Raw genomic sequence first — 27,372 nt, forward strand, 5'->3', positions numbered from 1 at the left:
GACAGGTCCTTTGCAAGAGCAATAAACACTCTTAGCCACTGAGCCAGCTCTCTGTCCCCTAGAGCTATTATTTTCTTAGCACTGTGGAATGGTGACATATCATTACTTCTTCAATTACTAGGTGAACTACTTCTATTAAAAAAATCAATTTTCCCTCATGAAATATTTGGTTATTCTGAAGTATAACTTGTACAGGGAAGAATGTAGAACATTCACATTCACACACACACACACACACACACACACACACCTCTAAATAAATAAATAAATAAATAAATAAATAAATAAATAAATTAAAAAAATATATACATTGTTAAAGCTTAGATTATGTACAATTGACTGTTTTCATCAATAGCTTTGATACACTTTATTCCCATAAGGTGGAAGAGGAACAAGAGTCCAAAATCACCCTTGCCTATATGAATGAGTTCAAATGCAGCCTGGGATACACAAGACCCTTTCTCAAACTCTAAAATGAGGGTCTAGAGAGATGTCTGAGCAGTTAGGAGCACTGGCTGCTCCTGCAGAGGACCCAGGTCTGGTTCTCAGCCCCAACGTGGTGGCTCATGACTGCAGTTGGCTCCAGAGGTCCCATGCACTCTTCTGGCCACCACAGGCACCAGAAGTGAGTGAGGTGCAGACACACATACAGGCAAAATCACTCATATACATAACAGTTTTAAAAATGAATAAAAATAAAATTTAAACTTAGTATTATGAACAATTTTAAGATAAAAGTACATAATAAATTATCTTTGACATTTCAAAGGTAGGACATTCTCTATTTTAAATAAACTTTCCCTTAAAGAACAAGGAAGCTCTTAGCTTCCTGGCTGCTGTGAGGTGAACAGCTTCATCTATCACACTCTCTGCTCTGCTATTTTTTCAAATCACAACCCCAGAAGGATGGAGCCAGCCAAGCACAGACTGAAACCTTTGAAGGAGCGAAAATATTTGTTTCCTGTTTTGTTTTGAAAAGAAGAGCAGGCAGGACATGGAGAAAGCTAGGCTTGCTATATTATTTTTAGGCAACGTCGTATACTGTTAGTTAAAACAAATTTGTGCTTTATTTAATAATATACATTTTGGTAACATCTATATGTTTAATTATAAAGTCCCGGAGTTTCATTTCATATGCTGTGATTCTGAAATTTTATGTAGGAAACTCTTATTTTTCCAGTGCTGAAGGAATTTCCTGCAATACTTTCCCAGAAGTAAATACTATTTTTTTCAGTGTCAATGATCCAAAATAAAATAACAAGATTAAGAAGAACAGGAGGGGAAAATCGTAATTTTTTAGTTGAAGGAATGGAACCTTGAGGTGACATAAAATGTTAAAATTTTTAAGATTTTTTTTTCATGAGTATGAGAGAGTGAGAGAGGGAGGGAGAGAGGGAGGAAGGAAGAGAGGGAGAGAGAAAGAGAGAGAGAGAGAGAGAGAGAGAGAGAGAGAGAGAGAGAGAGAGAGAGAGAGAGAGAGAGGAGAGAGAGGAGAGAGAGGAGAGAGAACACCATGAGTGTTCAGGTGTTCACAGGGGCCAGAAGAAGGCATCAGACACCTGGGGCTGGACTTCAGGCAACCCTTAGCAGCATGAAGGGGTTGATGGGAACAGGGCTTAAGTCCTCTGAAACAGCAGCAAACTAGACCCTAAATATCTTAAGTTTATTTTCAAAGTCTTTGACTTCTTTAAAAGAAGTATTCTCAAAAACTTCCAAAGGTAGCCGAGGACTGCTCAGCGGCAGAGCTTGCCTAGTGTTCAGAGGGCCTTGTGCTCAGTCTCCAACACTGACAGAAAGCAAAAACAGCAGACAAAGGCTTGCGAAGGCGAGCTTCTGGACCTCAGAAGATGCTAAAAGCACACCAGAAATTTCAGAGCAGATAGCAATTACCCTAATATTATTTCAGTTTTCTAAATGTGATAACTGGTTTATTTCTAAAGTAAACTCATGTATGACACAAGATTCAATCAAGCCTTTCAATAATATACCTCTTACACTTGACATGAAGGATTCTAGTCTTTCAAGCAATTCCAGGTCTCTTTCAAAGTCATAAAAATGATGTTCAACCCAGTGGCGAAAGACATTTAAGATCCTGATAAAATAGAGAGAAACATTTAGTGAAACCAAGTGTTCAATTAAACTTCTTCCACTTCTCTATTGATGTAGTGAATTTCAAGCGCAAAGACAAGATAACACTAAACCTCTAATCTATACTAAAAACTACACATGCTTCAAAAACATAAAAGAGGGCTGTTTTCAGACTGTGCACTAAACTGATACTTTAAAGATGTTTTAAGGTATAAAACCTCATTTCTGTGCTTTATTACCCATTGATGTTAAGAAAAAGAACATTTTTCTTTACTCATAAGTGTCGTCATCCTCATCAGAAACAGGGTCTCTCACTGGACCTGGAACTCACCAACTAAGCTAGGCAGGCTGGCCAGCATGCTCCCAAAATCCTCTGTTTCTACCTCTCCAGGGCTTGGATCACAGGCTCACACTGTCACACTCAGATTTCACCTGGGTGCTGGGGTTGAACCACCACGTACTCACACTTGCACAGCAAACACACTATGGACTTAACCCTCCTCAGCCCCCTGAAAATCATTTCTGAAGTATAAATTTTGATGTATTTTCATATAAAATGGAAAACTATCATTTAGTGTAATTGATTTTGAATTCAACTGCTATCATTTCTTTGTAAGCTACAAATAAATCTATAATCTCGTATTTTATTTCCAAAGACAAAAACACTACTTTGGACGAGCATTTGTTTTGTGATATCACAAGATGATTACTTATGATATTATAAGTACACAGATTTAATCATCTATTCAGATGCAATTTTCCACTTACTACCATAGATATACTGTAATATAAATTAGTTGCATTAGCATTTTTTTGTTTCATTACTTCAAAAAATGACTATTTCCAGTCAGGTCCTATTCTCCCCCCACAACAGGATGAGAGAATACAGTTAACTTTCAGTGTGTGCCACACTGTTTATGTTAAACAACCTCATATTACTGAGGGGTTGGTTAGCACAGCATCTTAGGAATGCATCAAGAGATCACAGAACTGCTTCTAGCTTATGCTTAGATCAATTCAAGTATCTCCATTTCTTCCAACAGCAATACAATTCTAAAGTTGTTATATGAAAAAAGGAAGTCTCATCATCAGATTTTTATCAAAACTAAAAGTTTCATCTTATCAAAACATCAGTAAGAAAACTAATGGGCTAGCCACCAAGTGGAAGAAAATATTTGCAAAACACCTTTTTCCCTGAAAAAATGCAACCTTCTCAGTTCACCTCTACACCTCAGTAAAAAATAGAACTCAACAACTCAGTAAAACAAGCAAAAAATTCTAAACAGATTCTGCACTATACAAGTATGAATAATCAGTAAGAAACCAAAGTTCTTATTATGAATCACTAAGGGAAACAAATCACAGTGGGAAACTATATACTTAGAAATACAATTAAGATGTAAAACAGATACTTCCACCAACACTGATGAGGATATGGACACTGGAACTCACATACAATCTTCCTGACAATGTTAAGAAAAATTTTGATAATTTCTTTTATAACTGAACATATACCTAAACTTTCCATCTAGTCATTCTGAGCCATTAGTTTACGCTAAGTCAGAATTAAAATTCAAAATAAGATTTATGATCAAGTTCATAGGAGCTTTAGTCATAATAAAGATTAGAAAATACTCATTTGGCCAGGCAGTGGTGGCGCACGCCTTTAATCCCAGCACTCGGGAGGCAGAGGCAGGCAGATCTCTATGAGTTCGAGGCCAGCCTGGTCTCCAAAGTGAGTTCCAGGAAAGGCACAAAGCTACACCGAGAAACCTTGTCTTGAAAAAACAAACAAACAAACAAAAACAAAAAAAAGAAAGAAAATACTCATTTGTTTTCCCATAGGAAAAATAAACAAATTGGTACATTTACACAATGAAACACTACTATATCATAAGCTTTAAAACTACTGATATAAGCAACATAGATCAATCTCAAAAGCATTTTAAATGAAAGAGGGCTGAAATGAAAATAATAAAGACCCACTTAAATATAATTCTAAAAAAGATAGAACTAGTCTATGGAGAGAGAAATCATAATAGTGCCTTTGGACATGGAACATAAGTCTATTAGAAGGGCACAAAGGGTCTTTCTGAGGTGCAGTAAAAAGATGTATGTGTCTTGCCAGGCTTGGTGGCACACACCTTTAATTCCAGCACTTGGGAGGCAGAGACAAGCAGATCTACTGTGAAATAATCCTTCTGTACACTGTATGAGTATACGTCACTATGATTGGTTTAATCAGCAAGCTGACTGGCCAAAAACTGAACAGGATAAAGTTGGGTGGGAAAGACAAACAGAGAATGCTGGGAGGAAGAAGGGTGGCGTCTGGAGTCACCAGCCAGACAGCAAATGAGTTGGGCACACAAAATGGGGTAGAGGTAAAAGCCACGAGCCTCGGGGCAACACATAGATTAATAGAAATGGGTTAAGTTGTAGGAACTAGTTAGTAACAAGCCTGAGCTATGGGCTGAGCATTTATAATTTATATTAAGTCAGTTATTTGGGAAGTGGCTGCCTGTTATTTGGGAGTAGGCAGTCAGGACAGGAAAACTTCACCTACACAGATCTAATAGTTTGAGGGCAACCTGGTCTACAGAGCAAGTTCCAGGACAGTCAGGGCTACATAGAGAAACTCTATATGAAAAAAAGATGTATGTGTCTGTTTAAATTTAAAGTACACTTAAGATGCATGTGTTTAGAACAAACAAATAGTAAGTATTAAACTATTAATGATATGCAAGTCAAAGTATTTAAGAAATATGTGCCTAAAATATATCTAAAAAATGAGGTAATGGAATGACAGAGTAATAAATGTATGTGATATAAATAAGTACAGTAAAATATGGATAGCAGATCTATATGGTTTTATGGATGGTCACTATAAGATTCTCTAAATTTGCTGTCTATTTAAAAAGTCAGATATTGAAAAAACCACCTTGCATTTCACCCAAATCCTTCATTGCTCACAGAACAGATCTGAAAGTTGGTTGGTATTTCAAGCCTCTTGACTCATACACTTCATCTCACTTCCATTCTTTGCCCTCTACTGTCAATTCCCACGGCTTTCTTCTGCACATCATTCTCAGTCTGCCTTTATCTGTACCATTTCCCATTTTCCTCAATATGTACAATCACCTTTCTGTGACTCTAAATCCTACACATTCTCCCAGCATAATCTTAAATTTTACCTATTTGAAGATGTCTTCCTTAACTACTCTAACCTAATCTCTACTATTCCTGAATATTTATTTATTTATTTTACTGAGATTGGACCTAAGGCCTTAAGCATGTTAGGCAAGTATTCTACCACTACATATTGTTCGCAGCCATGTCTTTATGTTTTATTTGAGATGAGTCTCACTTCATTGCCTAGGATGGTCTTAAACTTGCTGCGTAGCCCAGACCAATCTTGAACTTGGAATCCCCCTGACTCAGCTTTCTGTGATACCAGGCCCTGTTATTCCAGGAATTATAATATATAAAGGTGTGTATTTTGTAAACCACTAAAACATTCTAAATAGAATAACATAACTTTCATATATCCCTTTACACCAGTAGAATCAGTATCATGGTACCATAAGATTATGGCAGTCAGTTATTTTTGTACTTATAATATGATATATGTATAAAAGCAAAAACAAAAAAATCAACATGACTGAGTCTAAGATCATTTTCTTCCACCAAATAGCAATTTCATAAATATATGCCTCATATAAGGAGACTTCATTTGACTGTAGAACAAATGTATTACAGCTCTTAGAGAGATTTCAATTACTTCTCTGTTTTCTATTGGTAAATAAGTTCAACCTATCTAAGGGAAGCCCTGCTAGGAGCAGCCAGCCAGCACCACCATCGTTACCTGAGATTGCATTTACTTGTGGCAATTACTGTGGAAAATCAATAATTAACAAACTCAGTTCCAAAGCTGCAATTTATTGATCAACAGCAACCAGGGACATGGTGTTCTCGAAGAAAAGGATTATATACATGTAATTAATCTGCTAACTCAGTTTGCAGCGGAAAGAAGTAGATACTTTGGTTCTCATTTGGGCTACAGGGACTAGTCAAAGGAATTTCAGACTCAATGCTTAGTAGAAAAAAAGAAAACTTGTTGCTAAAGAAGTCAGATACGGGTTTTAATCCTATCTGGCCACTCCCTTTATATAACTATTTCAATTCCTCCTCAGTTCTAATTTCCTTATATATGAAGTACGTATAAAACTGTGTTCCATCCCTAGCCCTACAAAGAATGGTGTTGTGAGGGTAATAGAGAAGAGACAAAGCTCTAATGGGCAACAGCTGACGTACAGAGAGTGCCTCGCAACCTACAGCTGCTGTAACTAAACACACTTCCACAACTACGAGCATCCTCAAAGTACAAATGTCTGTCTGTCCTGAGGAGGAAAAGAGCTACAGCCGTGGGAGCCTTCACAATGACTACGTTAGCACAGCGGGATATGGAGGGGAAAGGCTAGAGCAGGCAAGATTACATGTGGCTATCGAGAAGCCCAGCAGGTTTCCTGTTGGGAGACACTGAAGAATCCTGGGAAAGTTGGCTTATCTCTATAAATAAAGCACAGAGCCATCAGGAAAGACACACTGGATGTAACCTGGGGACTCACACGTACATGAACCTGCATGTGTGTGTGCCACACACATGTGAACATGCATACATACATGCATGCACACCAAAGTACAGGCAAAAAGTAAAAAGAACAAATAGGTATCTCCATGAATAAACATGATCTATCACATGAGATACACAGATGATACAAATAATGTGATATATTCAAATAGTTAAACTACATTAGGGTTACTTATTTAAAAATTATCTTTACAAAGGAGTAAGGGAATTTAGCTGAAATAAAGTTAATGAGAGAACGATCTGAATTAAGAGCTAAGAACTTGTATACGAACTATATAATAGACTATTTTAGAACTGCGACATTCAGGTCAAACCTGAGTTGCACAGGTTGGACGTATTCCTTGCGAAATCTTTTCAGATCTGCACTGATTGGCTGCTCGCCTTTCTCTAGCGCCAACTTGTCTGCCTCAGTAGGCTCTGGTTCTGGAATCTCAAACCTAAGAATAAAGTCAAAAGAAGAGACATTTGCTCACATATAAATGAAAGAGACTTTGGATACATCAGGGAAAAGGTTTTGGCTAAGCAATCCTTTATCATTACGTAGAAAGCACAATCACTGTTGCACTCTCCTTAGGAAAGCATGCACATAAGAAAACAGCCTGGCTATTTGATACCAAGGTTTTGTATTCTTGATCTAAGAATTTATTTTTATTATTTGTACATGCCTGTGTGTGTGTGTGCATGAATGAGGGAACGTGTGTTTGTAGGTGTCCATGGAGGCCAGAGACGTTGGGAGTTGGAGTTATAGGCCACACGGGTGCTGGGAACCAAACTTGGGTTCTCAGGAAGAGCAATTACCTCTTTTAACCCCCAACCACCTTTCTAGTCCCTGTATTCTTATTCTTACTTTTTAAAAAGTTTTATAGGTGGCACTGATCAGCACAAAAAAAGGTCAACACTTTATATTTTAAACTATAAAGCATTTAAAATGCTACTTAAAAATACAGTAAAAATTTTAGCTCAAATCTTAACATTCAGAAATTAGCAATATAGAAATTGTTAATTTTTAGGCTCAATAATACATGATTTTTAAAAATAAGAAAAACTATCTTTTAGAGATAAAAATATTTAGATAAAATCTTTGGTCTAAAATCTACTTAAAATAATCCTGGGGAAGGATGATTAAATCTGTAGGAAATATGAGCTGGGTCAATGATTACTGAAGTTGGATGATGGATAAAGGGCTTAGTATATTCTTCCATCTATCCTTGTATATATTCTGAAATTTTTCATAACAAGTTTATTGCAAAAGTAAAATGTAAAGAAACATTTTTAAGAAACAAAATAAACTTTACTAAAATACAGTTTTTATCACTTAAGCTTGTTTTTTTTTGTGTTTCCCACATAAAAACCTACTGCATGCTGAAGAGAGCCCTCCCTGGCAGAACTACTGAGTATTATTAGGACCTTTGCAAAGTACAAAAATGTTAACATAAGTGAAACACGTCTTTCTTACCGTTCTATCAGCAAGCTTAGCAATTCCTGTGGTTTACAAAATGAACGATACGTAGTAAGAAAAGTACGAACAAAATTGGGATCTGAAAAAGTCGAGCAAAGCAGAGATTTCATGCTTAATTCATCCATTTTAATGACTCAAAGTCCCACACTTTCCTTTCGTTCCTTTTTACCTTTGGGTCCTCCCAGTGTAACTCCTTTCCTGACAGATGTAGAATGTCCTTCTCTCTCCTCCTTTCTCTCCTTCCTTCCTTCCTTCCTTCTTCCCTCCCTCCCTCCCTCTCTTCTTCCCTTCCTTCCTTCCTTCCTTCCTTCCTTCCTTCCTTCCTTCCTTCCTTCCTTCCTTCCTTCCTTCCTTCCTTCCTGTAGAGACAAGGTCTCAGGTAGCCTAGGCTGACTCTGAATTCCTTATCTTACTGCCTCCACTCTACTTCCCAAGTGATTGGCCTAAACCATTTCTTGATAAATGAGAATAAAGACTATTTTCAATTTTAATTTTACAAATCAGCACTTATGAGCACTTATTAGTCACTGAAATTAATGACACATCTTAGAAACATTTAATGGATTATTTACTCCTTGTGATTTTTCATAATTTTTTTTATTTGGGGTGCACTCCATTTGCACCCATCAACTCCGATGTGTTCCTTCTGCATGGGTCCCAGGCCTTAGGGAAACACTTGCTAGTTTCACATACCTGCATACATATGATAGGTTAGCCTTTCAATTAATTTCACCACAGTCCCTCCTTTAATAATGGGGATTATACTTCTACTTTGCAGGTTGTCTTCAAACACAATGTTTTCCTCAGAGTCTTTCACCACAAAGCGGTACACGTCTGGACTTGGTAGCCTCAGGGGCTGCTCATTTTCTTCTTTCAACAGTACGGAGTCCAGCATTCTATCTAGAGTGCTTCGATAGTGAAGGGAAATAAGGGCTGCCATCCAGTTATTTTTCTCTTCAGCTGACTTAGCAGCAAAGATTACACTGTTTTCGTCTTTGGACACTAACTCAAAAGCATGTTTGCATTCACACGTGTCCTCCTTGTCGCAGATTTGAATTTTCCTCATGACAAACTTCTCTTTTAGTCTGAATTCTGCACTACTATAAGCTGGAAGTCGGCTCTGGCAATGATTAGGTTTACAGCTGATCATCAAGCCATCAAAGAGGAAAATATGCCTTTCATGTTTAGCACCGATTCTGGTCAATGGCCCTTCCATTATGAATTCGTTACAACACTGTCCAATATCTTTGCCTTCCCACCCATCTATGTTTTTCTGAATTTCATTCATTTTCTTGATAGCCAGGTGCTTGCTTCTTAATTGACGATTGTAAAAAAGGCAAACGGGATCCCTAGGGGGGAAAAAAGGCAAGGTAAATTTGACTCACTCAATTATGATGGTTATATAATACAAAATCAAATAACAAAAGTATTAAGCTGAGTTGAAAGATCTAGTTCAATGACTGAGAACATGCTTAGCATGTAAAATGCCCCGAGTTTGAATACCCAGCATTCGAAAGCTTAAATAACCAAATATTAAACTATATTCCTAACAATTATTTTCTTCTAGTCCTGTCCCTGAATACCAAATGACTCAAGTTCACTACTGTCGAAGTACTACATTCCTAGAGCCATAAGAACTAAAATTATAGAAAAAAAAATCCCACATCGCTTGCAGAAAATATAAAATTTCATTAAATACATTTAAATTAATAAATATATCCTACAATATAACAATGGTAATTTGGTAATTTTCTGACTAAGACAGACCAAAAAAGGACAAGCATAACTTTTAAGAATGCAGCACCATTCGAAACCACACTTGGGAAAAGTGGGGATCACACACAGTGAAGGAAGCATCAATATTCATATTTGGAAGTCTAGAATTACCCTGGTCGGCGTCTAGGTGAATGCTGCTTGTAAATTCGGTCCATGCTGCCTTGGAGATTCATGAGGGCAGTGATAGCCTGATTCAAACACTCCCTGTCTTCTTGTTCTTCACTACATGCTTTCAACTGCTAAGGGGGAAAAAGACAAAATTACATTGCTCGGTTCCATTCTCAACTTCTTTGTAGTTAAAGCAGCAACAAATATTTAAAACTTAAAGTATTTAATGCAGCGATTTGAATATGCAATGTCTCCCATAGGCTCATTTGTTGGACATTTAATTCCGGCAGGTAGCAGAGTTTGGGGAAGGCTGTGGAGCCACAAGGGGTGGAGCTCCCCACTAGGCATGCCCTCATGTCCTGTCCTCGTGTCCTGTCCTCTGCTTCCTGAGTGAGGATGCTGCCATGCTTTCCCCAGTAATACAGTAATTACAAGTTTGTTGAGCAGAAAAAAAAGTCAGAAGAGTTAGAAGTTCTCAGTAGTGGACGTATACAAAAATGGCTGCATGGTATAATCTCAGTTCAATAATTTGCTAAATATTTCTTTGATTTTCAGCATTATGGTAAATGGAGAGAATGTTTGTGGCACTGGGGATGGAACCCAGAGCTTTGAGTATCTAGGTAAATCTTGACTACTGAGGTACATGCATAATTAGCAGGGAGACTTAAATGTCAGCTTGCCGACTATGCAAGCTGCTTCTCTAGAGGGATTTGAAAGGATGCATTCTACACTTCCTAAGCTGACACAGAAATCACTGTGGTGAATCAGCTGCAAATGGGTCAAACTCTTTCACGTCTCCATAAGCTTTCTGCATAGTGGCCTTTGGCCTCCTCACTCCAATACACCACAAAATGCTTCTTATTGCTGAAGTTGCTTTTCAAATAATACCTTCCCTCTTTTATTGTTTATTTTGAAGCAATGTTACCTATCCATTCCACTCCTCACAGAAGAGGGGAAACCATCGCTGAATGGCTTGGAAGTTATTTTTGGATCATCCTTATATCACAAATCACTCTCCAAGTGGAATCAGTTTTCTCCTTTCACCATGGTGTAATTCCTCAATCCTAGATGACATGATTTCTTTGTGGCTCTAGAACTCACTGACTTACCTTGTCAAACCTATAGCGGGGTCTCCACATAAATGAAATGAAAAGTTACTGCAAACTGTCACAGGTTTTGTTTTTTTTTTTGTTTGTTTGTTTTTTTGCCAGTAATATCGACATATCCCTTTATGCTTATAGCTAATCTTATGGCTTTCAGTAACTGGTGAGATTGATGGTAGACTACCTCCTAACTCCCTATGTGCGTATGTACACACACACACACACACACACACACACACACACACACACACAGCTCATAGATTACTAGTTTATGCCACAAAAGTAGGAAATATAAGCTAAGGAAACATCCTGTCTTTCTGGAAGGTCCCCTTTGGGAAGACTTACTGTTATGACCTTAGAGTGTCAATTTGAAGATGTGGGGTAGGACAAAGACACTTCTCTAGTCTCAAATGCACAGAACTATAGGATGGGGTAAAGTGTTTATTTCTGCACAACATGTATATTTTTAAAATAATCATTTAATCTTGGGAAAATAGAAAAAATTACTTTCTAGTGGTGTTCTTTAATCTGTTAATGTTTCAATAGTACATCTTAGAGTAAGAATATTCTTTTGTGGAATCAGAGCATAGTTCAGATCAACTTCAGAAAATTTTACAACAATGAAGCTCTAAAATCCTAGGCTGGAGATGTGGCTCAGTTGGTAGAGTGCTTGCCTAGGTAGCATGCACAATGGCCCGAGTTCAATCCCCAGCACTGCACAAACTCGGCCTGGTAGCACACACCTGTAATCCGAGCACTCGGGAAGCGGGGGTAGAAGGATTGGGAGTTCAAGGTCATTTTCATCTGCACAGTGAGTTCAGGACCAGCCTGGACTACATGGGACTCAGTCTCAATGAACAAACAACAAAAGGCTCTCCTCATCTAGAATGTAGCCATTTTATGAACTGTCTCGATAACGTCTTTTTAGGTAACGTTTCCCCTGTTGAAGGATCTAGTAAGTGCTGTGGTAAATTGTATTTATTGTTTCTTTTCATCTGCAGAGCTCCTTGGCATTTGTTTACATGATTCTTCCAGATAAATAATGGAGACACAGATAGATAGAAAGTTCCTCTCTAGTCAACACTCTAAGAATTCTTTTCTGACTTGCCTGGGCAAAGCTGGTGCCTTCTCCATCACTTATCCTACACCATTGCTACACGTTTGGAAGGTAGAACACGAAGTGACGGGTTTCGGTACGTATTTCCACGTCCCCGGGCCATCTTCTCACTGCCTCCCTCCCCTGTGCCTGTCCAGCACCCGCCTTCTGCTGTCCCGCCACCTGCATTCTTCACCATCTGCCTCCCTTCTGTTCTGCATGAAGACCTTCTTCTCCTTCAGGAGCCACTTTTATGACTTACACCCATGCCTCATCCCTACATATAGAAATATTAAAGTCTAACACTGACATGTGAGAGGAAATGTATTTGTCTGAGTCTGGGCTATTTCACTCAAGAATAATTTCCAGGTCTATTTTCCTGCAAATGTCATGATTTCATTCTAAATCATGGCTGAGTAAAAATTCATTGTGTGAATATGTATGTACCACATTTTCTTTATGCTTATCAACATATGCATGGATTTTTTAAGCATTTATTCTAATTACTTGTTCAATATCCACATTCTTTATTAAATTATAATAAAGTCCTTAAACAATAGAGATACACCTTTTTTGTCCATTTTTAGTATAACATGGTAAATACTCAACAGGCAGTTGTCAAAAGTAATCAAGATTGTGTGTAATACTCAAATCTTTTTGTGTTTATACACAAATAACTGACTACTTTTTAGTTCTCTGTGCATAAGCTTTTATTTGCTTATTTAATCTTTATTACAATTCAGTGAGACACACAGTATCACAACACATGTGTATGGGTCAGGCGAGGCACATACAGAAGTCAGGTCATTTGGCTAACGAATGCTCTGCCATGCCACCATGCTGTCTCTCTACAGTGACAGCAGACTGAACTGTACAAAACGTGGGTCTGTGCCGAAATCGGGTGCTAAGTTAAAGAACAAACAGCAAACAAAACTCCTTCCACGTGAGAACACAGTGGGAGCCTGGGAGACAGTTCAGGACAGGGCGCTTGCCTAGCAAGGCCACTCTGATCTCCAGCCCGGCCCACTCCTCTGCTCACAGGCGAACACAGCCACCTGCACAGCTGCAGTTCAGCAAATGCAGCACACATGGTGAGTGATGAATCCAGGTGAGTTAAAGCAAAAATGATTCCTAAAGAAACTTAATATCGGCTAACCTTTCTTAATGAATCTCATTAAATAATGAATACTATGTCTTAATATTGAACTTCATAGACCTCATGAAGAGTATTTTTATTTCACTGATAAATTTCAAGGAAATGTCCAAGGACTAAAAAAAATGTTATTTGACTTTTAATAAATCATATCTAAAAGGAGCTACACAGTAGTGGCGCTCACCTTTAATCCCAGCACTCAGGAGGCAGAAGCAGGAGGATCTCTGTGAGTTCAAGGCCAGCCTGGTCTACAGAGATAGTTCTAGGACAGCCAAGGCTACATAAAGAAACCCTGTCTTGAAAAACAAACAAGCAAAAAATTGTATCTGAAATGAGTTATCTAGGAAGAGGGAACTTAAACTGAGAAAAGGCTCCTTTAGATTGGGCTTGTGGGACATTTTCTTGATTAATGATTGATGCGGGAGGGCCCAGCTCATTGTGGGGTTGCCATCTCTGAGCAGGTGGTCCTGGATGGTATAAGAAAGCAGGCTGAGCAAGCCATGGGGAGCAAGTCAGTAAGCAGTGCTCCTCCATGGCCTCTGCTTGCATTCCTGCCTTAAGTGCCTGCCCCAATTCCCTCAGTGATGGACTGCTACTTGGAAACGGAGACTAAAGTAACCCCCTTCCTCCTCAAGTTGCTTTTGGTCAGTGTCTTATCACCACACAGAAACATAACTAAGACAATATCCTTTATAATAAAGGACATATATGTTGTTGGTGGTGAACACCTTTAATCCCAACTCTTGGGAGGCAGACAGAAGCAGGTAGATGTCTGAGTTTAAGGACAGATTGGTCTACAGAGTGAATTCTAGGACAGCCAAGACTACACAGTGTGGTGATATTGTGTTCCTCAAAATATTGTGTACCCTAATAAACTTATCTAGGGTCAGAGAACAGAACAGCCACTAGATATAGAGGCTAGAAAATGATGGCGCACATGCCTTTAATCCTAGCATTCCAGAGGCAGAGATCCGCCTAGATCTCTGAGTTCAAGGCCACACTGGAAACAGCTAGGCATGGTGACTCATGCCTTTAATCCCAGGGAGTGATGGCAGGAAGCAGAAAGGTATATAAGGCGTGAGGACCAGAAACTAGAAGCTTTTGGCTGGTTAAGCTCCAGGCTTTCGAGAAGCAGTTCAGCTGAGATCCATTTTGGATAAGGACTCTGAAGCTTCCAGTCTGAGGAAACAGGATCAGCTGAGAAATTGGCCAGGTGAGGTAGCTGTGGCTTGTTCTGCTTCTTTGATCTTCCAGCTTTCAACCCAATACCTGGCTCCAGGTTTGTTTTTATGAATAAGAACTGTTAAGATTACTGCTACAACACAGAGAAACCCTGTCTTGAAAACCCAAAATTTTAAAAAGGACATACATCAATTTTTTATTTGACTATAGTAATTATAAAGTTATTTATAAATTGAGAAGTGAACTTTTCCATAAAGACTGAGTATATATTATGAAAAAATATAAAATGTAGTCTTTTGTTTGTTTGTTTTGTTTTTGAGACAGGATTTCTCTGTGTAGTTTTGGTTCCTGTCCTGGATCTTGCTCTGTAGACCAGGCCGGTCTTGAACTCATAGAGATCCTCCTGGCTCTGCCTCCTGAGTGCTGGGATTAAAGACATGCACCACCACTGCCCAGCTAAAATGTAGTCTTTTAAAAAATTATTAAAAGTATCTAAAATTGGGGCTGGAGAGACGGCTCAGCTATTGAGAGCACAGGGTACTCTTCCATAGGACTCAGATTCAATTCCCAGCACCCACATGGCAGCTCACAATTGTCTTTAATTCTAGTTCCAGGAGATCCAACAGCCTCTTCTGGTGCCTGTGGGCATGAGGCAAACACATGGTACACAGACACAGATGTAGGCAAAAGAGCTCATATAAAAAAACCAAAATTTAAATTTAAAAAACCCTAAAACTTTTCTCTGCAAAACAAGCTTGTGATCAGTTTCAATGTGTTTTAAGATAGGGAACCATAGATGGCATGCTATACCTCATCATTATGTAGTTGTTTTTCCATCTTTGCTTTATCATAAACCTAAATTTGAAAAATAAAATTCAGATAATATTTCCATTATGTTCACAAGTCTTGGTATATCACTGAAACAGATGCATTTTAAAGCAAGAAGATCAGGACTTCAAGGATATCCTCAGCTACACAATGAGTTCAAGGCCAGCCTGGGCTACATGAGATCCTGTCTAAAAAAAAGAAAACCATTCACTCATGCTTTCATTTATCTCCCTCCCTCCCCCTCTCTCTCAGATGCACACAGATACACAACTGTGTGTACTTGATGTACACTAAGATTTGAAGAATATTGTACTTTGGAAAAATGATTCTCTCCAGGCTAGAGAGATGGCTCAGACGTTAAGAGCACTTCTGTTATATAGAAGACCTAGGTTCGGTTCCTAGCCAGTTCCCACATGCTGCTTATGACCATCACTAACTCCAGTTCCAGGGATCTGAAGCTCTTCTGGCCTCCCTGGCACTAGGCACACATGTGGTGCACAAACAGACATGCAAGAAAAGCACTTATACATATAAAATAAAAATAAAAAGTGATTGTCTTAATAAGATAAAACTAGATGAAAACTTTAAACAATGTTATAGATAAAATCATTAATTGCTTATATAAAGTAAGTCAGCATTCCAACAGGCAAAAATAACTGTATTCTGTGGGTTCAAAACAGAAGAGAGGACCTCAAAGTGGGAGAGGGAGTGCTGGGAATGCCTGAGGGGAGCGGGAGGGGAGGAGGTGTGAATTTCATCAAGACATGTTGTTCACACATATGAAATGGTCACATACATAATAAAAGATATTCTGTAATAATTCTAAAATTAAAACTCACTTTTTCAAAGATTGCTACTGTGGATCCCCAAAACTTAATTTTAAAAAACAAACACTCTTCCATTAAGGTTGATAATTTAAGAGTCTATATTACAAACTGACACAAAAATAAACTTCTTTATATCTGTCTACACATAAAAATGCTGTGACAAGGGGTAAAATCCGTAGGATTTTCTCCAAGATCCTTGGACAGAAGTTGGAAATGTTAGTATGTATCCTTCTGGGTCCTTGTGCTTGTTGACAGCTAGGGATCAGCACAGGGCTTTACATGATGGGTAAGCATTCTACCACTGAGTTCTATCCCTAGCCCTAGGACACCGCACTTCTATGAGTAAAAGATATTAAGAATAATATAATCAGATCAAAAATTAGGTCTTAGGCTTTATAAATCTAAGGACTTTGTTACAGGAAGCTCCTGCCTTACCTTTAATAATTCAAAGTAATGCCAACAATGATACACTGGCACCAGCATAAGCCGTGGAAGGACGTAACGAACAGCCTCCTTAAAGCCATCGGCAATGGACTGCAAAGTAAAAAGAAACAGCATACCTCAGACCAGAGATACAGCAGCTGCGCCCACGGGAGACAGCTTTAGAAACAAGACACAGACGTGTCACGGGGATCCTAGGGAAACTGGAGCGCTAGCAATCAAGTTTTCCCCACCCTATCCCCCTGCACATTACTGAGAAATATACAATTTCTGCATCTGTTAGATAGCGAGGTAACTTTGACAATGCTGTCTACAGATTTTCTTCAAATATCTGGGTTTCCACATACCGTAAATAAATTTTTAAAAGCTATTTAAACTATTTTTTTTCTTTTCTTTCAAGACAGAGTTTCACAGTGTAGCCCTGCCTGTCCTGGAATTCACTCTGTAGACCAGGCTGGCCTCGAACTCACAGAGATCCACTGCCTCTGCCGCCTAAGTGCTGAGATGAAAGGTGTGCGCCAGCACCTCCTGGCTACTTAAACTCTTTGTGTACTCTAAGATGGGCTGATCAAGTTGGCATACACTTATAACCCCACCTGTTGGGAGGCCAAGGAAGGATGGTTGAACATAACAGGCCATTCTGGGCTACAGATCTAGAACCTATCTTTAAAAAGAAACAACAGCAATTCATAAGTAAAAGGAATAAAAGTTCAAGTCATTACAAAGGTTTTTTTGTTTGTTTGTTTGGTTTTTGGTTTTTCGAGACAGGGTTTCTCTGTGTAGCTTTGCGCCTTTCCTGGAACTTGCTTTGGAGACCTGGCTTGCCTCAATCTCACAGAGATCCGCCTGGCTCTGCCTCCCGAGTGCTGGGATTAAAAGCGTGTGCCACCACCGCCCGGCTCATTACAAAGATTTTTAAGGATGTTGTATACTATAAATGTTTCTAAACAAATTCCCAGTGAATAAACTTCAGACTTAGCTTATTTATGGAACACATTTGGTATATAACTCACCTGACCAAGCTAATTCTGCTTTCAAATGAACAGCTACGTCAGACCGACAAGATTAAATTCTTCTAGCATTTTCTGGGTGGTCTGGGAGCTCCTGCTCTCTAAAGCTTCATGTTGAAACCTAACCCTATGCATTAATTTTACAATTAGGATCTGACGACACATCCTGAAGAATGGGGCTGATAATCTGACAGGCCTAAGGGAGTGTGCTGGCTGGCCCATTACACCATCTGATGGCACAGTGAGATGGGCCCCCCCATGAACAAAGCAGAAACCCCCTCAGACCATGAATCTTCAGCATCATGAGTCTGGAATCCCCAGTCTCCAAACAGTGAGAAGCCAACTTCATCTCTTCCGCTACCCAGTTGATAACATTTTGTTACCGCCGCATGATGGACCAGCACAGTGTTAAGCTACTTACTATACGGAGCTGACTTTGTCAGCTAAGTAGTTCTAGCTAGAACCAACACAGCACTTTAAAGCTGGTCTACAAAGACCATCTAGTGTATTAATTTGCAGTGGGATGGCTACTCAAGTGCATCCCTGCTGTGGGATGGTCTGTATGTCAAATGTGTTCCTGATTGGTCAATAAATAAATCACTGATTGGCCAGTGGCCAGGCAGGAAGTATAGGCGGGACTAACAGAGAGGAGAATTGAGAGAACAGGAAGCTGGATGAGGGAGACACTGCCAGCTGCCACCATGACAAGCCGCATGTGAAGATCCCGGTAAGCCACGAGCCATGTGGCAAGGTATAGATTAATAGAAATGGATTAATTTAAGCTGTAAGAACAGTTAGCAAGAAGCCTGCCATGGCCATACAGTTTGTAACCAATATAAGTCTCTGTGTTTACTTGGTTGGGTCTGAGTGGCTGTGGGACTGGCGGGTGAGAGAGATTTGCCCTGACCATGGGCCAGGCAGGAAAACTCTAAGCTACACATCCCCAAATTTTTGGACTGCTAATTATCAGCAAAAATATGTCTGATAATAACACAAGCTAACATTTACTGAATGTGTAATATACAGCAAACATTATAGTGCTTTACATGTATTCTCACGTATGATATCTGTGTGTGTGTGTGTGTGTGTGTGTGTGTGTGTGTGTTGCACATTATCACAGCATGCATGTGGAGGTGAGAGGACAATTTCAGGAAGATGGCTCTCTCCTTCCACCCTGTGGGTCCTGGGGAGAGTACTCGGGTTGTCAGGATTGGTGGCAAGTGCCTTAGGGTGTACAAGGCACTGGGTTTGATCCTTAGCACCCCCTCGTCCCGCCCCCAGGTTCTACAGAGCCTCATCTCACAGAAAATAATTCCTTGTGTTTACTGGCTCTTTGTTTTGTTTGGCCTGGGGATTGAAACCAGGGCTTTTCCATGTTATGGCAGGTAAGTGCTCTACCACTGAATTACACACACAGCTCCATGTTATGGCAGGTAAGTGCTCTACCACCGAACTACAAACACAGCTCAGGCTTCCTAGTACAACAAAAACCAGAACTTAGTGTGTTTAATTATTATGCCAGGTTCTTAGATGCAGGCTTCCCAATTAATGGCATTCATCTTATGGTTTATATGGTGCATAACACTTCATTTTTTTAAAATCCCACTTTGAAGTAAACTTTTGAAATTGAATGAAATTTTTACTCCACGTTGACAGATTTCTGAGAGCTGTCCAGCAGAAGTTAATGCAGGGGATTCACATTAAAGATGGTAGGGAGAAGACAATGCATTCAGTTTTAAATGTCAGAGTTGAGCCAGGTGTGGTTGTGGATACCTGTGACCCCGGCTACCCAGCAGTTCAAGGCAGAAAGATCACAAATTTGAGACCAGCCTGTGCTGTACAATGTAGTAATATCCTACCTCAAACACAAACAAAAAAGACTACAGACGAAAATTACTAGCAGAGTATTTACCAAGTAGAGAGGCTCTGAGTTTGGTCTCTAGGTACACACACACACACACAACCTAGGAACACAACTAGGAAATAACCAGCACATACATGAGGGAGAAGTCACCCAGGAGAACACAGGAGCACTGAAGCAGGAGCTGATCTAGAACTTGGACAAGAACAACAATAAGGAAACTAAGAAGAAACCAGAGATAACAAGGACGAGGAGAAAGTATCACGGGAGCCAAGGGACAAGAAGGGACTGAAGAAATACTACTTAACCAAAATAGTCTCTGGATATGGCAACAGGTTTTGTCCAAGGCAGTTCTTAGTGTTGTAACTTGGTTAGGACACAGGAAGAACTGGAAAATAACAGGGAGACAGAAGATTGCACAGAGAAAAACCAAAGGTAGAATATCCACAGAGAAGTAAGGTCTATTTACGTGTCTGCTTGTCTTAGGAGCATCCAGATCTGATCACAGTTACATGCTAAGAGGACCGAGCCATTCTAGAAGTTTCCACAGCTAACGAGCAGTCAAACACCATCTATGCCGGCACACCCTTTGTTGTTACTGTTGACGGAGTAAAGCTGCAATTCTATCTCCCTCTACTTATTTCATGTGACCTAAGAAATATCCATGCCCTTCTTATAAGGTGTTTATCTACCTAAGAAATATCCATGCCCTTCTTATAAGGTGTTTATAGCCTTTAAACCAAGATCTTTAGCTAGGTCATTGTGGTGCACGCCTTTAATCCCAGCACTTGGGAGATAGGATAAAAGGGTAGATTATTGAATCTCTTTTAAAAAGCAACTACTAGTTTTAAATATTTTATATTGGATTGGAATATTTGTATATTGTATATAAATTTTATATATTGACACAAATTTGAGATTATTTTTGTTAGAACATATTGTATATATGTTTCTACTCTTGTTCAAGGTATTATACCTATACAACTCCTTTAACAATGTAATACAAATTTCTAGTCCTTGAAAGTTATTACAAACGAATTAGGATATAAAGAAATACAAGTTAGTAGTCATTACAATCAAACTTGTAGTCATGTTAAGTATGTTTTCAAGGTCAAACAGATATATTTTAGACAGACAGATCATCTTCAAACACTTCAGAGAGCTACAGAATATGGCATTTAAGATGTTTTAATAACATAGGTTCTTTTTTTCATGACAATGAGACATGTCTGCTCCTGGCAGTACAAATCTACTTTAGAGAAGATGATGGGCACTGAAGAAACTCCATATGGAGTTTCCTGGGCAAGAAAATGCCCTTGCCTTGACTGCTGACAGTATGCTGTCCAAAATGGAAAAGCAGGAAACAAAAGAAAGGACTGCCGACCTTTGCCAAGACAAGGTAGGACAGCCCCTCAGAAAATCACACACATGCACACACACAAAATGGATTGGAAGGACTAATGAGAGATTTTTCCACTTTCTTTAGAAAGATAATGAAATATTTCTTTATTATTTCATGATAAAATAATAACAACACTGAATTCAAGTTTACCTGAAAATGTAGAGCAACCGCAGGTCTGGCCATCAACTTACTGAAGTACTCATTAAACTCAGGCGAGAGAACGTCCTGTGACAATGTTTCATAGGGATCAAACGCTTGCTCCTATTTTTAAAAATAACGTAATGTGTTAGGTGTACGGAAAATATATATTTATACTAATATGATATATATTATTTAACAACAATATTTTGTTCATGTTTCCAACTAGGTCTTATTACCTTTGATTCTCTACTTTTCAGTGAAAACAAAAGCTATGGTTACAAGGGATACATTTTTAAAATATCATGGACCTTAAACAGTAGATTACAGTAACAGGCCTTAAAAGTAAATGGCTGGTTTTGTGGTATCCAACTACTAACATGTGTTTTATCCCTAGGAAATTTAAGGTACATTTCTTTGTAAAAGAAAGCTATAAATGTAAACTTACCTAGGTTCAAATGAATTTACTAAATGATACTCTTAAAGAAAGCAAAATCAATACCTTTGTTTTACCTACTCTAGAGTTTCCAAAATTAGAAGACTAAACACATAGTAAACACAGAAACTGCCTAAACTGTCTAATTTCATATTTATAAAAATTCCAGTTATCTGAGAATGATCAGTAATTGAGATTTATTTCCTTTTTGTACCTTCAGAATACAAAATAGGAAACTGGAGGGATGGTCCAGCAGTGAAGAGCACTGGCTACTCTTCCAGATGACCTGAGTTCAGTTCTTAGCACCCACAAGATAGCTCACAACCATCTGTAACTCCAGTTTCAGGGGTCTTGCACCCTCTTCTGGACTCCACAGGCACACATGTGACGCACTGCCATACATGCAGGTGCTCACACACAGACACAATAAATACTTTCTTTAAAGAAAGGAAACAACAAAACAAAATGGGGGTTTTTGTTTTGTTTTATGGATTGGAAAACAAACAAGTACCAACATGTTTAGCTAGGCAGATGCTCAGAAAGCAGAATTGTTCACTGCTAGGAATGTTAAAACAGCCCATGAAAAGTTCTTCAAAAAACAAAACCTATTTTCCACATGGTCCAGTATTCTCATCATACAGGCTGTGCATTCCTTCTCAGAAATGCTTACAATACACAAGTGTTTCAGATTTTACAGCTTTTTTGGTTTTGGAATATTTACACAGACTTTACTGGTTAAGCATCTCTAGTCTAAAAATCCAAAATGTCCTTAAAACCCAAATTAATTAGTACTGGCTCAAAGTGATGGCTTTCAGAACATACTGACTTTGGATCCACAGGTTAAGGATGTTCTAACTAGGTGGAACATGTGTCAGAATATCACTCATCCATGCAGTAGCATAGATGAACTTTATAGCATTATGCTAAATAAAATAAACAGCCAGAAAACAACAAATATTATACGAACCCACTTATTTAAAATATAGGCAAATTTACAGAGATGGAAGGAGATGAGTGGGTATCAAGAGTTAGGGGTGGGGAGTGGGAGGAAAGGAGGCTATTATTGCTCATTGGGTAGTTTCTATTAAGGATGATGAATTAGTTTTGGAACTACACAGTGGTCAGGACCATATAATAGTAAGAATTCAGTTACAAGCACTGTACTAGTTCCTAAATTACACATTTAAAATTACATTTGAAAATAATTAAAATGGGGCTGGTGGGATGGCTCAGTAGGCAGAGGCACTTGCCACCAAGTCTAACGATTTAACTGGTTCCTGAGACCCACAGGGTAGAAAGGAGAGAACCAGCTCTTGCAAATTGTCCTCTGATCTCCACATGCATACACACACAAGCATGCATACACACAGAAACACACACGCACACAAATACATGTAATAAAAAAGTAGTTAAAATGTCAAATGTTACTTTCTTATATATTCAATTTTAAAAATAAAAACAATACAGCATTTTAGAAGCAAAGTACCTTTAAGGGTATAGCAAGTTAATGAGACCATAAATTAGTTATTAAAATGTAACATGTTTTATGAAGAACAAAGGTTGAGCCAGGTACTGGGGCTCAGGCCTGCAACCCCACTCTCAAGGGGCTGAAAGTCTGAGGTCAGTATGGGGTATACACAGGGTTCTGCATCCCCAAAAACAGAAACAAAGACAAACTAGTGTTTGGTAATAAAATAGACATAATAAAAGTAATCCCTATTTTCAGAAGACATAGGCAGAGATTATGAAAGTGTGTGACTTTTGTACATGAAATCTAAAAGGATAACTTTTAAAGATAGCCAGTGAGTATGCAAAGCTACCCAACATGCTTTTATTTAAAAAGAGGAACTATAAGAACAATATATATGCTCATGTACAATGATCTACAAACAACAATACGTTTGTGCTGTGTGAGATGTCATCTGTCTGCATGTCTCTGTGAACATGTCCGAAGACAGCTTGCAGGGGCCAGTTCTTCATTCGCACCTTCTCGGTCGGAGGGATCCAACAGTTCGTCAGGTCTGGCAGCAAGCACTTACTGCTTAGCCATCTTGCCAGCCTTATATATTTATACTTTTATACTTAAAAAGTATGTCTAAGTATATTTACTAACAGAAAATATGACAGAATGAAAAACATTATAAAACGGAAGAACGTTGTCTTGTAAATATACACATAGCTTTATACAACACAGAGAATATTTATATAAGGATAAATGTAGAGGGCTGGAGAGATGGCTCATGGCTAAAAGCATTAGCTGCTTTTCCAGAAGACCTGGGTTCAAGTTTCAGCACCCACAGGGTGGCTCACAACTGTCTGTAACTCCAGTTCCAGGGGATCCAATGCCCTCCTCTGGCCTCCTTGCACACATGTGGTGCACAGACATACATGCAGGGAAAACACCCATACACATAAAATAAATCATTTTTAAAGGGATAAATGTTGTAAGTTATAGTGGCCATCTTTACATTTAATTTTGAATACTTTTACAAAAAGGTATATCATTTTATAATCATTTAAAAGAATAAAATAAGATTTGACTTTGAAAAAAAAAGAATAGAACCTTTTGATTTTTGAAAATGAAGTCTAAACCCCACAAAGCTAAAGAATGATATCAGCCGGGCGGTGGTGGCGCATGCCTTTAATCCCAGCACTCAGAAGGCAGAGGCAGGCGGATCTCTGTGAGTTCGAGGCCAGCCTGGTCTACAGAGTGAATTCCAGGAAAGGCTCCAAAGCTACACAGAGAAACCCTGTCTCGAAAAAACCAAAACAAAACAAAACAAAAAAATGATTATCAACAAATAATTTCCTTCACCTTAAATGTACTTAGGGATAAAGCAAGTAAATGTGTGTGTGTGTGTGTGTGTGTGTGTGTGTGTGTATTATACTAATTATTAGTATTAATATTATACTAACTATTAGTATATAAGCTTTCACCATAAATGCTAGCATTAGTACACTATAAAGAAAGTTTCAGCAGCTGGGCATAGGCACACTCTTGCATCCTAGCCACCTGAGAGGCTGGGGCATCAGGGTGGTAAGTTCAAAGCTGTCAACCCAAAGTGCTACTAAATCAACATAACTGAATCTTGAGTATTTTTTACAGTAGTCAGCAGGACCTTCTAAATTAAAAGACATATATTACTAAATTTGTTGATGTAATTTTTAAGACTTTAATGACAGTTTGAAGTGGTTTTGTACAGTTACCTCTGCTAAATCTTCGAAACAGCTCCCAGCTAATGGGTGAGGACTACTTTCATCTGTCATTTCCACTGTGTCTTCAATCAACCCTAAAAGTTTCACAGTCAATTCATGTATATCTGAAATGTTACTGAAAATCTTTTCAATTTCCTGAAAAATAAGAAAGGTTGAGGCACGTCAGGTTGAGAATCATGCTTACACATTAACAGCAAACAGAAGTGGACTGAGGAGTGGCTGAGTCCGTGAAGCGTATGTTGACCTGAGCTCAGGTCCCAGCACCCACAGGAAAGCCAGGTGCTGGTGGGCATTTGTGACCCTGGGGTGGAGGGGCGGTCAGGGGATCCCTGCTGCTCACTGGCCGGCCAGCCCAGCAGAAGAAATGAGCTCCAGTTCACTGGGAGAACTTGTCTCAAAAGGAAGGGGTAGTAAGATGGCTCAGCTGGTGATTGCCACTGGGCAAAATCACCTGAGATCCATTCCCAAGACACACACGGTGAAGGAAAGGACCTAGTTCCACAGGTTATCCTCTGACACACGTGCACACCACACACAATAAATGTTAAAGATGTATTTCCATCGGGTTTCATCAAAGTATATTCTAAGACAGTAAAAATCAACCATGAATACAAAGAAAATTTTAAGAATCTCTTGGATCAGAGGCAGTAAGTATACTAGAAACTATAAATTCTAGATAGCTTGAATTTATAATCCTCAAATCTCATAGATACCTCTATAAACATTAAAGCACTTCTTTATAAAAAAGAAACGCATCTGTGTGTTTTGAAATTGGCTAAGATGCTGAAAAAATGAAGGTCTTAAAGAGTAAGCTGATGATGACACCTAGGGTCGGAATGAACATGACTCCTACTCTAGATACAATTGAATTGTTCCACTTATTGCTCATGTTCTAAATTTTAAAAGGCACTAAAGATGTCTTCAAACGGCCATGCTTGAATTACTGTTATATTTAGATTAAGCCATGAACACAGTAGACACAAACAGATCCTATTACCTACTAGCCAGGCTACAGTTATCCTAGCATCTTGCAACGGGAATATAATAGGCTAAGGAACATGATCAACCCGCACGTTGAATCCCGGCTCCACTACTTGTGTAACATAATAGGAATGTTTGCTTTTGTCCTGGTTCTTCTGATGGAGCTTCTAAAACACTGGGAATTTCCAGAGTGTCTCTGATCACTCCTGAGGTTATGCTAACAAGGTTACTAAGGGTGAGGATTAAAGGGATGGAATGTTCCCTCGGCTCACTGACTTCTGGAGTAGGGTAGGAGAGTGGAGTCCAAGTTCTACAAAGACTCTCGAACAAAGTTGCTGAGCTTCTAAGCTATGAACACATGGAGGTGCCAGGAGCACAGCTTCCCAGGAAGAACATGGAAGCTAGAACCCTCAGACCTTGTCCCATCCTTCCCTCACTGCTGTTCACTTTGGGTCCCACAGAACCTATCCCTCATAACAAACTGGTCAACTTAAATATTTCCCTGAGTTCTATGCCACCCCAGCAGATGAACCAAACTCAAGGAGGGGTCATAGGAACTTCAATTACTATAGCCTGCTGGGCCTGAGTCCTTCAGCCATGACACAATGTCTAGCAGGATAACATCAGGACTGAACTAATGGGCAGGACAATTCATCTGAGGCTATCCTCTGAAGAGCTCCTTAGTGTGCAAGGGGCTCAGAGAAGACACACCTACCATAGAGTGATCTCTCCTGTGAGAGTACAGAACAGAAAGTTTGTTTTTCCTTTTAAAACATGCAAGAAGAATGGCCATGGATTAAGATACAAATGACAATTAACCTCTGACACTTAATATGTTTCACACATTATTATAGGCCTTTGACATGGGTTTTATCTTTTAAACTCTATTTATTTGCTCATTTGGTACTGATAAGGACTACAAGGAAGTGTTCTTAGCAGTGGCCTGTACTCCTTCCTAGCTTCATGCCCCCTTATCAGACTGGCACCACAACATCCCTGTATTACAAATGAGAACCCAGGCACCAAGGAGTCAGAGAATTTTCCCATGGCCACACATCCTGTAACTGAGATCAACCTTAACTCATCTATTTATTATTTATTTATTTATTTATTTATTTATTTATTTATTTATTTATTTATTTATTTTTGGTTTTTCGAGACAGGGTTTCTCTGTGTAGCTTTGCGCCTTTCCTGGAACTCACTTGGTAGCAGCCCAGGCTGGCCTTGAACTCACAGAGATCCGCCTGGCTCTGCCTCCCGAGTGCTGGGATTAAAGGCGTGCGCCACCACCGCTCGGCCCTTAACTCATTTATTACTTTTCCAACATTTGCCAAGAACTATTCTCTGATCTTAGATGGTCTTCAACTCAAAAGTTTATATAGTCATCTACATGGGAAAAACGTTTATAGCAGATATGGAGAGGGAGAAAAAAGGAATTCTTACTTCTAACCTTCAGTCTATCAAGCCTGCATTATCCAGTGAAAAGAGACAAACTAATTTAGGAGTGAACCCTGGTGGGACACAGGAAAGGCCCAGAAGGGAGCATTAACCAATAGCGTTTGCTACTCTATTCCTAGTACTGTCACAGAAAACCAGTTTATAATGTAGTAGAAAGAGCT

At 39.0% G+C, this 27,372-nt stretch overlaps 1 protein-coding gene across 3 annotated transcripts in view; it reads right to left on the minus strand.

Annotated features, from left to right (window-relative positions):
* Sos2 (SOS Ras/Rho guanine nucleotide exchange factor 2) overlaps window positions 1-27,372 on the minus strand; it is a 93,514-nt gene that overhangs the window by 22,435 nt on the left and 43,707 nt on the right. For 2 of the 3 annotated variants that reach the window (XR_009382738.1, XM_059279059.1), the window contains exons 6-13: window positions 24,764-24,907; window positions 21,133-21,243; window positions 16,704-16,802; window positions 10,083-10,210; window positions 8,889-9,544; window positions 8,193-8,274; window positions 7,051-7,173; window positions 1,989-2,092 (exon numbers count right to left, since the gene is read on the minus strand). Coding sequence is in view for 2 of the 3 variants with exons in the window: in XM_059279059.1 (XP_059135042.1) it covers window positions 1,989-2,092; window positions 7,051-7,173; window positions 8,193-8,274; window positions 8,889-9,544; window positions 10,083-10,210; window positions 16,704-16,802; window positions 21,133-21,243; window positions 24,764-24,907 (1,447 nt within the window). In the remaining variant the exon portion in view is untranslated. The remainder of the gene's footprint in view (window positions 1-1,988; window positions 2,093-7,050; window positions 7,174-8,192; window positions 8,275-8,888; window positions 9,545-10,082; window positions 10,211-16,703; window positions 16,803-21,132; window positions 21,244-24,763; window positions 24,908-27,372) is intronic. The other variant, XM_059279060.1, reaches the window with a different exon arrangement.

This window comes from Peromyscus eremicus, chromosome 14 (assembly GCF_949786415.1).
Source record: "Peromyscus eremicus chromosome 14, PerEre_H2_v1, whole genome shotgun sequence".
NCBI lineage: Eukaryota > Metazoa > Chordata > Mammalia > Rodentia > Cricetidae > Peromyscus > Peromyscus eremicus.